Source organism: Opisthocomus hoazin, chromosome 3 (genome assembly GCF_030867145.1).
Source record: "Opisthocomus hoazin isolate bOpiHoa1 chromosome 3, bOpiHoa1.hap1, whole genome shotgun sequence".
NCBI classification, from domain to species: domain Eukaryota; kingdom Metazoa; phylum Chordata; class Aves; order Opisthocomiformes; family Opisthocomidae; genus Opisthocomus; species Opisthocomus hoazin.
This window is the reverse complement of record NC_134416.1, coordinates 45,307,052-45,321,093: the sequence shown is the minus strand read 5'-3', so window position 1 is coordinate 45,321,093 and position 14,042 is coordinate 45,307,052. Positions and strand designations below refer to the sequence as shown.

Below are 14,042 nucleotides of genomic sequence, written 5' to 3'. Positions count from 1 at the left end.
GAGCAACTTACAGGAGAGTGCAGCACGACTATTAAACTTGTCTTTCGCCTCAACATGTGGCAGAAGTGTGATGAAAGCAAGGTTTGGTACATGTACTTTCCCGCCAGTCCGTAAAACATCATCGTTACAAATATGGAATATGGTTTGGTTAGTCTCCTGGAAAATAATATAAAATAAAAAAGTCTTTTTCCCGGGGAACAATCACTTAGATGTTGTAGGAATAACTCTGTGAAGATGCCCACGATTGCACTTCCAAGATTCCTACCTTCATGCACAGTGAAAACTCTAGCAACAGGTTTTCCAGGCACAGATCAAGGGGATCAGTATTGTCTACTGGTTTAAAACTGAGGAAAAGATAGTATTAGTGCTTTAGAGGTTTATGGTCAGGCATTCAATTTTTAGGCAAATTAATTATTGTGGTATACATAGAAGGTGGTTTTGAGTATAGCCGCCATGTCCCCTGAAAAAAATTCAAGTATTATTACTTGTAATTTTTTCAGCCTTATGATGTCATGTTTTTCTTTTAAGTACAAAATATGTATATTACAAAATAATCTTTCAGTAATTATGACTGTTGGAAGATGTTTCTGAGAGCACCCAGCAGGTACTTCGTTCTGTCAACGGCCCCCTTCCCGCACCCTTGCAGCAGTTACCTTTCCTTGGTGAGAGTCCCTGATGTGTTCGGAGGAAGAACTGCTGCTCACATGCTCCTGTGAAATGTTCCCGGCGTGAGGCAGAGCCAACCCCTTTGTTCTGCCAGGCACAAATGCTGATGCTAATACCTACGGATTGATTCTCCTCTTTCCTGAAAAAAACAACACCACACCTTTGATACAGAAAACTGAGCTTTTTACTCTTAAAATCTTCCGTGTATAAAAGAAATTTTGTTTCAGTGAAGAATCCACTGTTACTTGCGTACTAGTATACATTACTGAATCATTTGTGTTATTAAAGCATAGCACCAAATAATCATCATCATAATTAGCACAGTGCAATCATCAAGAAAGAAAAAACCTCACAGACAGTTTTGGACTTGGTAATGGTTTGCAGAGCATTTAAAATCAGCCAGTTTTTCATTCTGATGGGCCAGGACAGGTGGGGTTTTGGGGGGCTGGGAGTGAGGGGAAGGCGACGCTGCTTTTAACTAGAGACTACTACGACCTGGTGGTAATGGGTGACCGCGCTGAACCGAGCCAGGGGCCTCGGCTAATTTTAAGCGCTAGTTCAAGACCCTTTGTTTAAGTCATACAGGTCCTGACAGCCCAGTGGGCAGGGAGCTCTAGCATGCAACAGAGAAAGTCGCCTGCCAGCAGAAACTTATTTTTCAGCGAGAGCTTCACTGCTTGAAAGGCTCGTAGCAAATCGGTTCGTTTTTGGGGGTGTCCCCACTCTCCCTGCTTCTGGCTTGTCTCGTTGCCTCCTCCAGCCACCTCCCAGTTCCCTCCCTGTGCGAACGGCTCTCTCATACGACCCTTGCTAGGATCGATCAGGTAGTGGTAATTTTTATGGTTAGGAGACTTTTTCAAATGCTGTTTGCGATTCAATACATGACTTTTTAAATGAACTATGCAAGTGTGAAAACCTTTTTAAAAAATATAAAGAAATTTATTTCCTCTGAAAGTCAGCTGTTGACAGGAATGATTAATTAAATTTTAAGAATATCCCTTTTCTCCCCTTTAAATTAGAAAATGTCTAATATCAAGCATTTCACTCCTAAAAGCTATACAAGAATTGACAACTTCAAAGGAGGTCTGGAGAAGTTCTGTCACTTCCTATACAAAGAGAAGTTTGGGTGACATTCATCTACAGGCATGTCAGCGCAACGATACATTCCTTCAGAAGCTCTGTGTGGCTTTTCTCTTATCTGCAAACCATTTTAAAGGAACTGTTAGATAAGAGAGAAACAAGGATGTGGCCAAAGTATGTGATATCTCTCTAAACTTACTGTATTATATAATATATACTATTAACTACTATTAACAAAAAATCAAGCCTCCTCAGCCTGTCAGCTTTTGAACTATCGCTGTTCATGTGCAACTTTCTATACTTGTCTCAGTGGCCAGCTTCGCTGGTGCCATATCTGAATCAAAACCCTTTCACTATTTTTGAAGGAAGTGGCTGAGAAAAATACATGGCTTGAAAATTAAACCGGTTTTCCTTCCACCCTTTTTGGGGGGAGTAACTTAAAAAGAGTTGGACATTTACATTTTAGATTTGCAGCCTACTTTGCTCTTTGTAGCCTGGCACATGTGCAGTAGAATATTTATTAAGTTATGAATTACCCTATTATCCCAGGTGCCCTGTGAAGGCAAATGCAATCACCTCCCCGCTCTGCTGAACACTCGGGCTATTGAACTTCAGGCTGGGTAAGGAGCGAAACTCAGCCTCGTGCTCGGGGAAGTCCAGGGGTGGATGGTGCCTCTACTATCAAATTGTCCCATGGCATCCTCAACTGATGTCATAGATGGGATAGATGCCAGTAGATATTTTTTGTTCCATTTTCCTTCTTTAACTGGTTTTAAGGCTTTTCATTTGACAGGCAGACAAATATTTGGCAGCTGGGTTAACTGAAGCATAGAAAGAGGCTCTTTGAGTGCTGCATTGAGGTATTTGCAGCAGATAAATAGCTAAAATAAAGTAAAATGTTCAAAGTGTAGTTAATTTTAAAAATAACCATTTGTTTTCTAACCCTATTTTCATCTTTGTTCTAGTGGATGAATTTGTAAATACAGATTCTAGTGCTGCAAAAATTGGTATACAAGTCAAATACTAAGCATCCACTTAAGTCCCATTGAATTTACAAATATTTGTCATATATTCTGTAAAACATTTTTTTGTTTTCTTTTCTTGGCTGCAGATATATCTTGCCACAGAATACAGAATACATCTTCACACTTCCATCTTCATGCTTCCCATCATACCTTCTGTATTAAGGATGTGTCCACCTCCAAGTCGTACAGTATTTTTATCATTTGAAGATAGTGTTGTTACCTCTTTCTGGCTTGAGATAAAGCATGACACTCAAAAAAGGGGGGAAAAAAAAAAAGAACATGAAGTAAGTGAGCACAGAAGAAGCCTCCAAGGAAAGAGAAGGAAGCAACAGAGCAAGCCAGGAGCAGGGTTACAGAAGCTCCTGATTGATGGGAAGCCAGAAGCTATGTCAAAGAGAGACAGATAACCGTTCGCCGCTTAATTACCAAATATGTTTAACTGTAAGGCTCCCACCCACCCCACCCCCAAATAAAGAGAGTAGCATCAATTGTAGCTTATACTTACTTTTTTGAAAGCTGATTATGATATGTCTGTTGATATTTCTATTTGGGAACCAAAGACCCTAAACCTTCAATAACAGCTAAAGTAAGCGAAGAGTAATACGGAATGATAAAATTACACTTCCATGCTTTTTCTCTTCCTTGTTTCTCATTCTCCCTAGAAAATGTTTATTACAATTGCATACTTCCCATGCTTCTAGACATCTTTTCTTGTCTTTCTTATAATCACTTGAATGCTAAAGTAATTGTTGCACTTCACAGAACTCAGGAGAGCACATGGAAGTTGCTTTTCATCATGAAGAAAAACATGAAAAAAATTAATTTTTTCCAGAAACCATTTCAGCACTAACTAATATCAGCTCTTATTTGGGGATTCAGTTTGAATTAGGTAAAATTACATAAAATCTCTTTCTTAACTGCATCCTGTCAAGTTATGCACATGTGCCCATTTGAGGGAAAAGAGGAGACATGTGGGGGAGGCTGGGGGTGGTGGATGCCATTAGTGATAAAAAAAGAAAAAAAGGGCAGAGTTAGAACTTTAAACTCATGCTTTCCCTTAGTAGACAATGCTATCTACATAACCAAGAAAGCACTTTAATATGGTTAATGTGTCCAGAGCTACTGCTGTTGATGACTAGACATGAGAATGCACTTTATAATATCTTCTTTATACGTACTTTCTGAAATTAGAAAATGCAGCCAGATTTGGTGTCTAGGTACTGGGAGACTGAGGAGAACTAGCTGCAGTTTCCCCGCAGGCTGTGGTTACCCCAGGCTGCTAGGAGGCAGGACCTAACCCACCTGGTTTTGAACAGTTAGCTCTCAGTGCTGCAGAGCTGGAAGTCTGAAAGGCAACTCCCACTACTTATCAACAGAGAAAATAAAACAAAACAAAAAAACAGCTCACCTTGAGGACATGGCCACTGCGACATGGCATCCCAGGGTCCCAGAAATGGCACTTAAGTTGCTGCTATAAAGAAAACCAAACCTAAATACAAGAATAGTTTAGTTTCCAAGGAAAATAATTATATCAAGCTGTGGAACTTGGTCGATGGTAAGACATGACAGACCTGACATTTACCGTTTGGGACAAATGAAGCTTTGTTCCCTCCTAAGAACACAGTCAGGATGCACGGTCACTCTTACTTGAGTTGGTACAGCCTGTTCTTAGCATCAGGTAACTCGAGCCCTGGGTAGAGCACACCCAGCTGGCAGAGGGCTGGAGGGCACAGCCCGCAGACGTACTGTAATACCAGTGTGCCCAGACTAACGCTGGTGCTGCATCATCTGAATCTCTGCAATACCGAATCCCAAACTTCCGAATTTGCTAGACCCTACAGAGCCAACCAGGACGTGAATGCTAGTTCAGCCTTTCAAACTCATTACACTTTTACATATACCCTGGCGTTTAGTTCACAGAAAGAAAAAAGTGTTGTCTCTTTATACTTGGCTGGATGGTTGGATGATTGAGGCAACCATAAAAGGATCCTCAGTGCTAAATTCACAAGTGTTTCATGCTCAGAAAGCATAGCAAGATGTTGATAAACTACAATTACCTGATTGTAGCAATTTCGCCAGACCTTCAATAAATTTTCTGTTTAGGCTGATCAAGCTGCTGGTGACCAGTTCCAGGAATGAAGAGAATAAATAAACTATGTACGAGTAGCCCTTAAGGTTTATCCTGACTTACAACCATGTCTTGCTAACCATCTGGCACTGTGCTGCACACACATGAGGAAGGAGAGATAAAGAGCAAAACCAGCTTCTAGAAAGACTTAGGGAAATATTTGGATGGACAGAATCCCGTAAGAGTTGTAACACAATTGTCTGCAACGGCTCTGCTAGCATTGTGTGCCTTCTGCTAACATTTTACGTGGAGGTATGCAAGTGTGACAAAGTTAGAGAGCAACGTGCAGCTACACTCCTTAGCTTTTATGCCATCTTTAGAAGCAAGAAGGCATCTTTTAAAAGCCTGAAGCCATGTCCAGATGAGGAAAACGGAAAGGATAAAACTCTAGTGGATTAAATACAAAAATAGATGGAAAAAAACTTCAAGGAACTAGCACACACCCCATAATTTAGAATTCTGAGAATACGAAGAAAAAGAAGTCTGTCAAGTCTCTCTGGTAGACGTACTGATATTTTAAAAGAAAAAATAAAACAAACCCTAATCATTGAAACCTGATACCCTCCCCTCGACCCCCCAAGACAAGAAAGCCATTGCAAAGAACCAAAGTGTGTTCCTTGCATCTGTGTTGTCCCTGGAGGAAAGACAGAATAGCCTCATGCTAGAAACATTTTTGTAGGAGAACTTGGGAGCTGTCTGAAATTCAAGCATCTATAAATATTATTGTAATTGCAGAACTTTTATGTTTGGAAGGGACCTCTGGAGATTGTCTAGTCCAACCCCCTGTTCAGAGCAGGGTAAGCTAAAGCAGCTTGCTCAGTAGTGTGTTCAGCTGGGTTCTGAGTATCTCCAAGCATGAAGACTCCCCAACCTCTCTGGGCAGCCTGTGCCAGTGTTTGACCATTCTCACAGTAAAAATGTTTTCTCTTGTGTTTAAATGGAGTTTCCTGGCCTTCAGTTTGTGTCCGTTGCATCTTGTCCTGTCACTGGGTACTGCTGAAAAGAGACTGGCTCCATCTTTACTGCCTCCTATCAGTATTTATACAAACTGGTAAGATCCCCCCAAGCCTTCTCTTTCCAGGCTGAACAGTCCCATCTCTCAGCCTTTCCTCACATGCAGAGGTTCCAATTCCCTAATCATCTTAATGGCCCTTTGCTTCACTCCTTGTCCTGTACATCCATGACTTGCTTGTTCCAGCAGAGTCCTGAGCTGGCCACAGCACTCCAGATGTGTTTCACCAGGGCTGAGCGAGCAGAGGGGAATAATCTTTTCTGGCGACACTCTGGAAGAGCTGGAAACACCCTTTGTAGTGCACCCCGGGATGCCGTTGGCTGCCCTTCCCGCAAGGGCGCATTGCTGGCTCATGTTCAACTTGGTGTCTGCCAGGAGTGCCAGCTCCTTTCCTGCAAAGCCACTTTCCAGCTGGTCAGCCCCCAGCCTGTACCGGTACATGGGGTTATCCTACACCAGGTGCCAGACTTTGCAGTTCCCTGCATTGATTCCCATTGGCAGATTTCTCCAGCTTGGTAAGGCCCCTCTGCCTCCCAGCACAACCATCTGAGGTACTGACCACTCCATCCAATTCTATATCGTCTGCAGACTTGCTGAGGATGCACTCTGACCCATCAGTAAGGCCATTAATGGAGATGTTAACCTGTACTGGGCCCAGCATTGATCTCTGGGGTATGCCATTTGTGACTGGTCTCCCTCTGGCCTTCATGCCACTGATCACAACCCTTTGAGCCCAGCAGCTCAGCTGGTTTTCAGTTTTTACTATCTAGCCTGTATTTCATTAGTTTCTCTGTAAGTATGTGATAGGAAATAGTGCCCAAAGCCTCACTAGGGTCAAGATAAGCAACTGTCACCCCCCTCCCCTCATCCAGCAGTCAGTAATCTCATCACAGAAGGCTACTGTGTTGATCAAGCATGATTTCCTCTTCATAAATCCATGCTGACTACTCCCAGTCACCTTTTTATCCTTCATATATTTGGCAATGCTTTCCAGAATTATTTGTTCCACCACTTTCCCAGGGATTTAAGTGAGGGTGACTGTCTTGTGGTTTTCCAGATCCCCCTTTTTGGCTATCTTGCAGATAGGAGTTAGATTTGCTTTCTTCTACTCCTCAGAAATATCTCCTGACCACCATGACCTTCCAAAGATAATGAAGACTGGCCTCACAATGGCATCAGCAAGCTCTGTCAGCATTTGTTAGTGCATCCCATCAGGTCCCATGAACTTGTGTATTGTGTTTGTTTGAATGTTGCCTTATCTGATCCTTCTCTACCAACAGTAATCCTTCCTTGGTCCAGACTTCCCACAGGTGTCTCACTCTTGCATGTTTATTTTTTTATGTGTGAGTTTAATCAGGAGCTCCTTCTCCTTGGAGGCATCCTGACATCTTTGCTTGATTTCTTGTTCATTGGGATGGACCGATCTTGAGCTTGTAGAAGGCAATCCTTGAAAAATCAACCAGGTGTCCTGGGCCTCTCTTCTCTCCAAGACCACATCCCATGGAATTCTGTAAGAAATAACTTTCCTAATTACATGATTGACATCTGTACAAGATACATTAGCAGATACTATATTAAAAGAATTAACAGATACATAGAAATGATTTCTTTAGAAGAAGCCGATATTCCTTTGGTTGGAAGGAGTTGTGCTTCACGATGGTGTTGAATTGTACTGGAATTCTTTCAGAGCGCCGACAGTATGCAGACAGGGAGCTGGTTGATACGTTCCCTTTGGGTTTCCAAAGGCATTTGAAGAATCCTTCACTGCAAACTTTTTAAAGGTACGAAGCAGATGAGAGAAAATCCTGGGCTGGATAAGTCAGAAGACAGGAGTGGAAGTTAACTGTGTCAGTTCTCTCAGGTAGAGTAAGTGCCCACTGGTGTTTCACAGGGTCCTGTGCTGCTTGGCACATCCACAAATGAAGTGCCAGAGGGTGAGCCATAAGATCAACAAATCTGCCAACAGTGGAGTTTTTTAGGACATTGAGTGCAAGGGCCAGCTACAAACCGGCAGAAGGGAACTCAAGGTACATTGATGTAAAGTGAGGCAAACAGGCAAAATAAATCTCATCACATAGAACCATGGATTCTGAGCTATCAGGCCTGAGATGCTTCTCGATTAGTATTAACTCAAAGCTCAGTAGCAACCAAGAAGCAGCAAATAAAATCTTAAGTGTTACTAAAAAATAGAGAACATCATTAAGACAGTAGATGATGATGTGCCTATATCTTAAGTGCTGTGCAGAGTTCTCACCCCCTCTCCAAAGAGAATCCAGTAAAATTGACAGAGACATCTGCGGAGTTGATTGCGCTTCAAGAGCGGGTCTTGGCCATCCAGTATTCTTCTGTCAAGTATAACAATTTGAAGGGTGCTTGATTTTTCACAGAGCATCAAGTAGCACTTATTGATGCTAAAGTATCATTAAGCACAAGATATCAAGTTTCTAGCAGTTTAAGTAACAAGCTACCTAGATTGGCAAAATAAATACAACATGTAAGTATCTAAGAACTACTAAAAAACTTTAATTCCATTTTTTATTATACTCTTTTGAAGACTGGAGAAATATTTTTATGTAAGGCTTGATGTTAAGGTGAGGCATGCCACTGGCTTTATCTGACATTTTATCTTACGTGCCCTCAGCTAATAATTTTAAAAGGTAAGGGGCTTATTATAACTTTTATATTTCTTATTTATTAAAAGGAGCTATGTAACACAAAAACCTCATAAATTCTGGTTCTATAGCATAATTGTTTTGACAGAGAAAACAGGAAATCTGTTGCAGAATTTACCTTAGGTTTTCTGATTCCAGCCGGCATTTTACAGTTCCACTTAAGGGAGACAGAAGAGCAAGAAATAGTTAAATTTAGACATGCTTTATAAACCATTAATTTCAATGACCAACCCAAATACCATAAAGACCTACAGAATCATCTCAAATTCACATAGTTGCTCATTTCCAGGATTTCACGGGGCTAAGAGCAGATGTGTGTCAGAAATCAGGAAACTGGCTCAATTCCTTTGGGATTTTTTTCCAGAATGGAAGCAAGGGGGAGGAAGGGGAAAGAAGAAAAACAATTTAACTGAAATATCACTTTCTTCCATCTTAAAAAGCAGCGGGGTCTTTGAGCAGAATGGCAATATCAAATACAGCGGCTGGATCTTCATAGCTCCAGATAAGGGTTGAGATCTCGACAGATCTATAGTCATCAGTTCTGATAAATCAGAGATCAGAGCTCTTTGTCTTCAGCATTGCCTGCAGTGCTTCCTTTCCCAGACACGTTACAACCAGATTAGGAAAGACAGTAGATCAGACATAAGGAGCACAGAGGATAGTTCAATAGTGTATGCTTTGAGCACCTGCAGAGTATCATTATTACTGCTTTAAGCAATCTTTCTTTTCAGTACTTCCAGTATCTTGTCTGATACCGACCCATGCATTACGAAGAGGGCATAATCCCCCCCCTTATCCTGATTTATGAGGTTTCTGTATCCATACAGCTCCCTTCATGTTTTCCCAATTATATATGTATAATTTTAAACTCCCCTTGTACCTTCAAAACCTGGGAACTTTCTATTCCACACAAGATGCTCTCACAGTACTTCAGACACTAAAGTTTACAGTTGCAACTTGCTAGCTGGTATATCAACCCACCTGGTAGCATGGATGTCTTACAAAGCACAGGTTGTTAATATATCTTCTTACTCTTAATAGCCTTAGACTGACAAAAAGATTCCTTATTTCAATGGGGATAGTTCACATTTTCCATTTCAGAAACAGAATACTTACGGGTATTAAGTACATCGAAGAACAAGACAAAAGCCCACTGACACATTCATTTTTTACATTCATTGGTTTGTGATGCACACTCATTCCTTGCTAAATGAAGAGGAAAATCTAAAATGCACAAACCTAGCTAGTGTAAAGAACTACTCATATCTGACATTTCAGAAATACCAAAAGGCATTATGTATGAAGAACCATCCAAAAGCAGCCCTTTTCTGTACTTCACTTATTTGAAAACAACTGGTTTTCTGCACATCACATTCTCCCCGAACAAGGCAGCACACAACAGATCAGCAAGAGAAAGCCATGTCTGCCAACATCTCGATCCTCGCCTCTATGCCCTCCCACAGCAAAACCCCACAGTTTTGTTAAATCTCTTTATTTATAATCTTCTTATGACAAAGCAGTTTCTCTTTTTTTTTTTTTTTAGTATAAAAACAGCAACAAAGCCTTTAGATCGCACAGGGGCTACACGCATTATATGAGGAGGAAAAGAAAAGTCAGCACTAGAAGAAGCATCAAGAGCCCCGGGTTCTGCTAGAGGCTCCCCTTGAGGGCCCTGAGGCCGGGGAGCAGCTGGGCTGCGCTCAGGCGCTCCTCCACATTGGCCTTCCAGCAGCAGCTGATAATGCCCCGGAGTCTCCGGCCCACGGGCGACTCGTGGAAGACGGCAGCAGCCAGCGAAGGGCGTAAGTTGTAGGCGACCACAGCATAGAGGACATGCTGCCGCTCGCCCTGGTAGGGCTGCTCCCGCATGACAATTTGCCAGAGGGTGACTGCAAACGAGTAGATGTCTGCTTTGGCAGTGACCCTCTCCCCTTTGAGGAGCTCCGGGGCACGGTGTGTGTACGTGCCCCCTTGCTGGCAAACGTGGGGACTCTGGGACAAGCCCTCCTCCAGTTTCTGGGAGCACCCGAAGTCTCCAATCTTGCACACTCCCTGCTCGGTGATGAAGACGTTTGCAGGCTTCAGGTCCAAGTGGACAATGCCCTGCGAGTGAAGAAAGGCTAAGCCAGTCATAATGTCACAAGAATAGCAGACAGTCTCTTCCATGCTCAGGGCCTTCTTTCCACATCCTCCTTCATCGTCCTCACCCTGTCTCCATGCATCGCCAGTGCCATAAATTACATGGTGCAAGGTGATGTTGCCCACGTACTCCATAATGATGGTGCCCAGGCTGTTCTGGCTGGCTGGGGCACACGTGCTGGCGGCCACCACACGTACCACGTTATCGTGCTGTAGCCGGGCCACGTTCAGCTCAGCCCAGAAGCTCTGCCACGATGCCAGCCGGTTTTTGCTGCTCTTCTTCACCTGCTTCACAGCCACAGTTGCACCATGGTAGGTGGCTTTGTAGACAGAACCGAAGCCCCCAGAGCCCAGGGGCTGCAGAAGGCAGAGCTGATCCCAGTCAATGGAGCACCAGGCCAGGCGCGGAGGCAGGCGGCGAGTCCTGGCTGAAGGAGTTCCCCCCAACAAGTTTTTGCTGTCTTTGCCAGGGATAACTAAGGGGCTGCTGCAGGGTCGCAAATCCGCAGATGGGGAGAACTCCAAAGGAAGAAAACAATTAAGAGGAATGGGTGATGGCATAATAAGTTGGAAAAAACAAGAGGCAGTTACTGAGACAGAAGACCAGATAGTTTCCCTGACAGAAAGGACTCCAGAGTGGCTTCCAAAGCCGTTTATTCTCTCTTCACCATTCCCCCTCCCACCCGCAAATGAACTGCATCTGTCACAGCTAGCTGAACCCAACCAGGCTCACCTGGAAACATTCTTCTCCAACCTTGAAGCAAAACTCTAGAAGGTCAAGACAAATGGATTTAAAGCTAAAAAAAATTAACTCACATGTATTTCATATAATTTCTAATCTCAAGAGAAATGGGCTATGCCCATCAAATGCCTCTAGCAAAATGCCCTGGCAGTAAATCAAGCAGTGAGTGGCGAATGCAGTGCACCATGGCTCCAGGCAAGAACAGTCATTATCAGATGCATTAAACACCTCAAAGTCATCGTCAGAGGGAGCAGCTGAAATGGTGAGTGCTAGCATTTAACGAGCCTATGGCAAGCATAACTGAATAGAAAAGTGTGTTCCTAGAGACCTGCCACTTAAACATGATGGGGACAAGGAGACTGGTTTGGCTGCTCAACTCTGCCCATGCAGGACAGCAAGCTTCATAGCAGCATAAAAACAAATGATTGCTCCGTATCATCCATTGGATATAGTAACTAGAATTATACATAAAGATTTGGTTGTCTTCCCATCAAACCCCATGCAGTTGCAACAGGTGCATATTTTGTTTCTAGAACCTCCTTAATAAGCTTATTGCTAAATTGACAGAGCTGTTCTGGCAGAAGTCAAACAAAAGTAATTTTGCCTTGCTGCTCCCCATGGTTTGTTTCAGAGGGGCTTTTGCTCTTTTGACCCTGCTTTCACACACTCACAGCGCTCATGCTAATTGCCTGCGTGTTTGGTACCTGCTGTACTGCCCTGCCATCAGAGCACCCTTATGGGACCTACAGAGCTAACTGCTTTTGAATATTCCAGTAAATATCTTTCTGCACGTGTTGACAAATATTTTGGAAAGCTGGGTCCCCATTTCCCACCCCCTCACCCTTCAGAACCTTCCGCTGGATGGCAGCTTTGCCAACGCAGATCCTGCCACGGGACTTCGAAGTCTGGCAACACCTGTTTCTCCAGAGTTTACCTCTGGGCAGCACTGGCTCTGCAGGCAGTTCCCGCAGAGTTTTCCTGGTGTTTTCTGTTCCTTTAGTTTTGCTCTCTGGATGTGTAAGATGCAGCGCAGATGCACTGAGAGAGGTTTCTAGTGGTGCTCAGAACATGTGCAGGCAGAACTGGAGGGTTCTCCACCTTGAGGAGGGTTTGGCTGTTCACCTCAATAGACAAACCTGATGTCCCAGAGAACTCTTCCGACCCTACTCCAACTACAGATCCGCTCATCCAGAGGGTTTCAAAGGCATCACTCCATAGCGAATCAGTGATAGAGATCTTCCCAGTGCTGAGACTTGGCACTATCCGGAGAAATTTGTCATTGCAATTCACAGGGAAGCAAACTTGCACCAGAGATGAATGCAAATGGGGGATCTGGGTTATCACCTGCCAGTGTGAAACAGATAGGCTGGGGAAGAATGAGATAAATAGGTGCTAATAGGCATTGTAGGAGCTGTTAACAAGTGAGAGTAGAAGGAGTTGGGGATGCTGGAGTGCCTCTAAAGGGCCTTGTGTGAGACAGTCCCTGCAGATGGGACTATTAGACAACACAGGGCTCCTCTTCCCTCGCAGCAGGGACCCTAACAGCACCCTAACAGACCCCCAGCCCCCTCGGGTGCTCCCCCACCCTGCGAGCTCTCTGCTGCCGAGCCCAAGGCAGCCGGCGATGTCCTGCTGCCGCCCCCTCTCCGGGGCAGCTCTCCGGGCCGAGGCACGGCTCACCATCCCTTGCGCAGGGACGCTCTGGGGTGCGGGGAACACCGAAGGAGCTTTAGTGTAGTTTTAAACATGCAGTGAAGCAAGCCTTGGGGGCAACAGGTGTTTTACATGCCTTTTCTGAGCAGCGCTGTGATTTTATGCCTGTATGCAAAAGTCTTCACTTCTGATCTTTGCAGAGAATGTTTTCTAGACAGGTGAGTTGTGATGGAAAAGAAAAGCTGTAGTAAGCAGATGAAGCTATACTGGAGAGAGAGGATTTTTTTATGCTTATTTTCTGAGTGCTAATAGGGCTCCCATTCTCATGTGGACTTCTGTGCCATACAGTATATAAAAGCAGCTGAAAGGCATTTCTGCTATGAATTCTCCAAGAATTTCAGCCTTCTCATGGGAGAAGTGCACTTGTTACAACCTGTTTTCACCAGGTTAAGATAGCAGACGCGGTTCAAAGCGAAAGCTGGTTGAGGGAGAGAGCAGGTAGAAGGATGCGTGGATGAAGGGCCTTAGACTGGACCTGTTAAGCTGACAACTATAGGAGTCTATCTGGAGACTGTGAATGCCGCAGAACACAGCAGTAAAATCTATGTTCATAAGCCAGAGGGTTAGGATTAGGGCTGTTCCCAGATTTCTGTGGTTGAAGTCTCATTTGGAAGGATATAGTAGATCTTCCATACAATTTTTCTCAAACTCCGTGTCCCCCCCACACCTTCTGATTGTCCCTTTTTTGGTAATTTTCCTGTTACCCTTTTCCACTAGAAACCTTTCTGTTTTGCCCCTGTCATGGTAGGGATGTCATGTTGTTCTTGGGGAATACACTGAATTTTAGAACAGGAATAGGGGCACGTTTTGGGATCTGAACAGATTTAATGTAACTTACTGCCCTGTCTCAAGCTGACTGCTGAGG

General features: G+C 43.7%; 1 protein-coding gene across 1 annotated transcript; it reads right to left on the bottom strand.

The window, feature by feature from the left end:
- Window positions 1–10,233: 10,233 nt before the first annotated feature.
- MOS (MOS proto-oncogene, serine/threonine kinase) lies at window positions 10,234–11,283 on the bottom strand. Its single transcript, XM_009937701.1, has one exon. It carries the CDS (start codon window positions 11,281–11,283, stop codon window positions 10,234–10,236), a length of 1,050 nt encoding a protein of 349 aa, XP_009936003.1.
- Between the last annotated feature and the right edge of the window lie 2,759 nt (window positions 11,284–14,042).

What these genes read in the sequence shown, in the direction of transcription:
- MOS (XM_009937701.1), bottom strand. Translation starts at nt 11,283, where the DNA reads ATGCCATCACCCATTCCTCTTAATTGTTTTCTTCCTTTGGAGTTCTCC.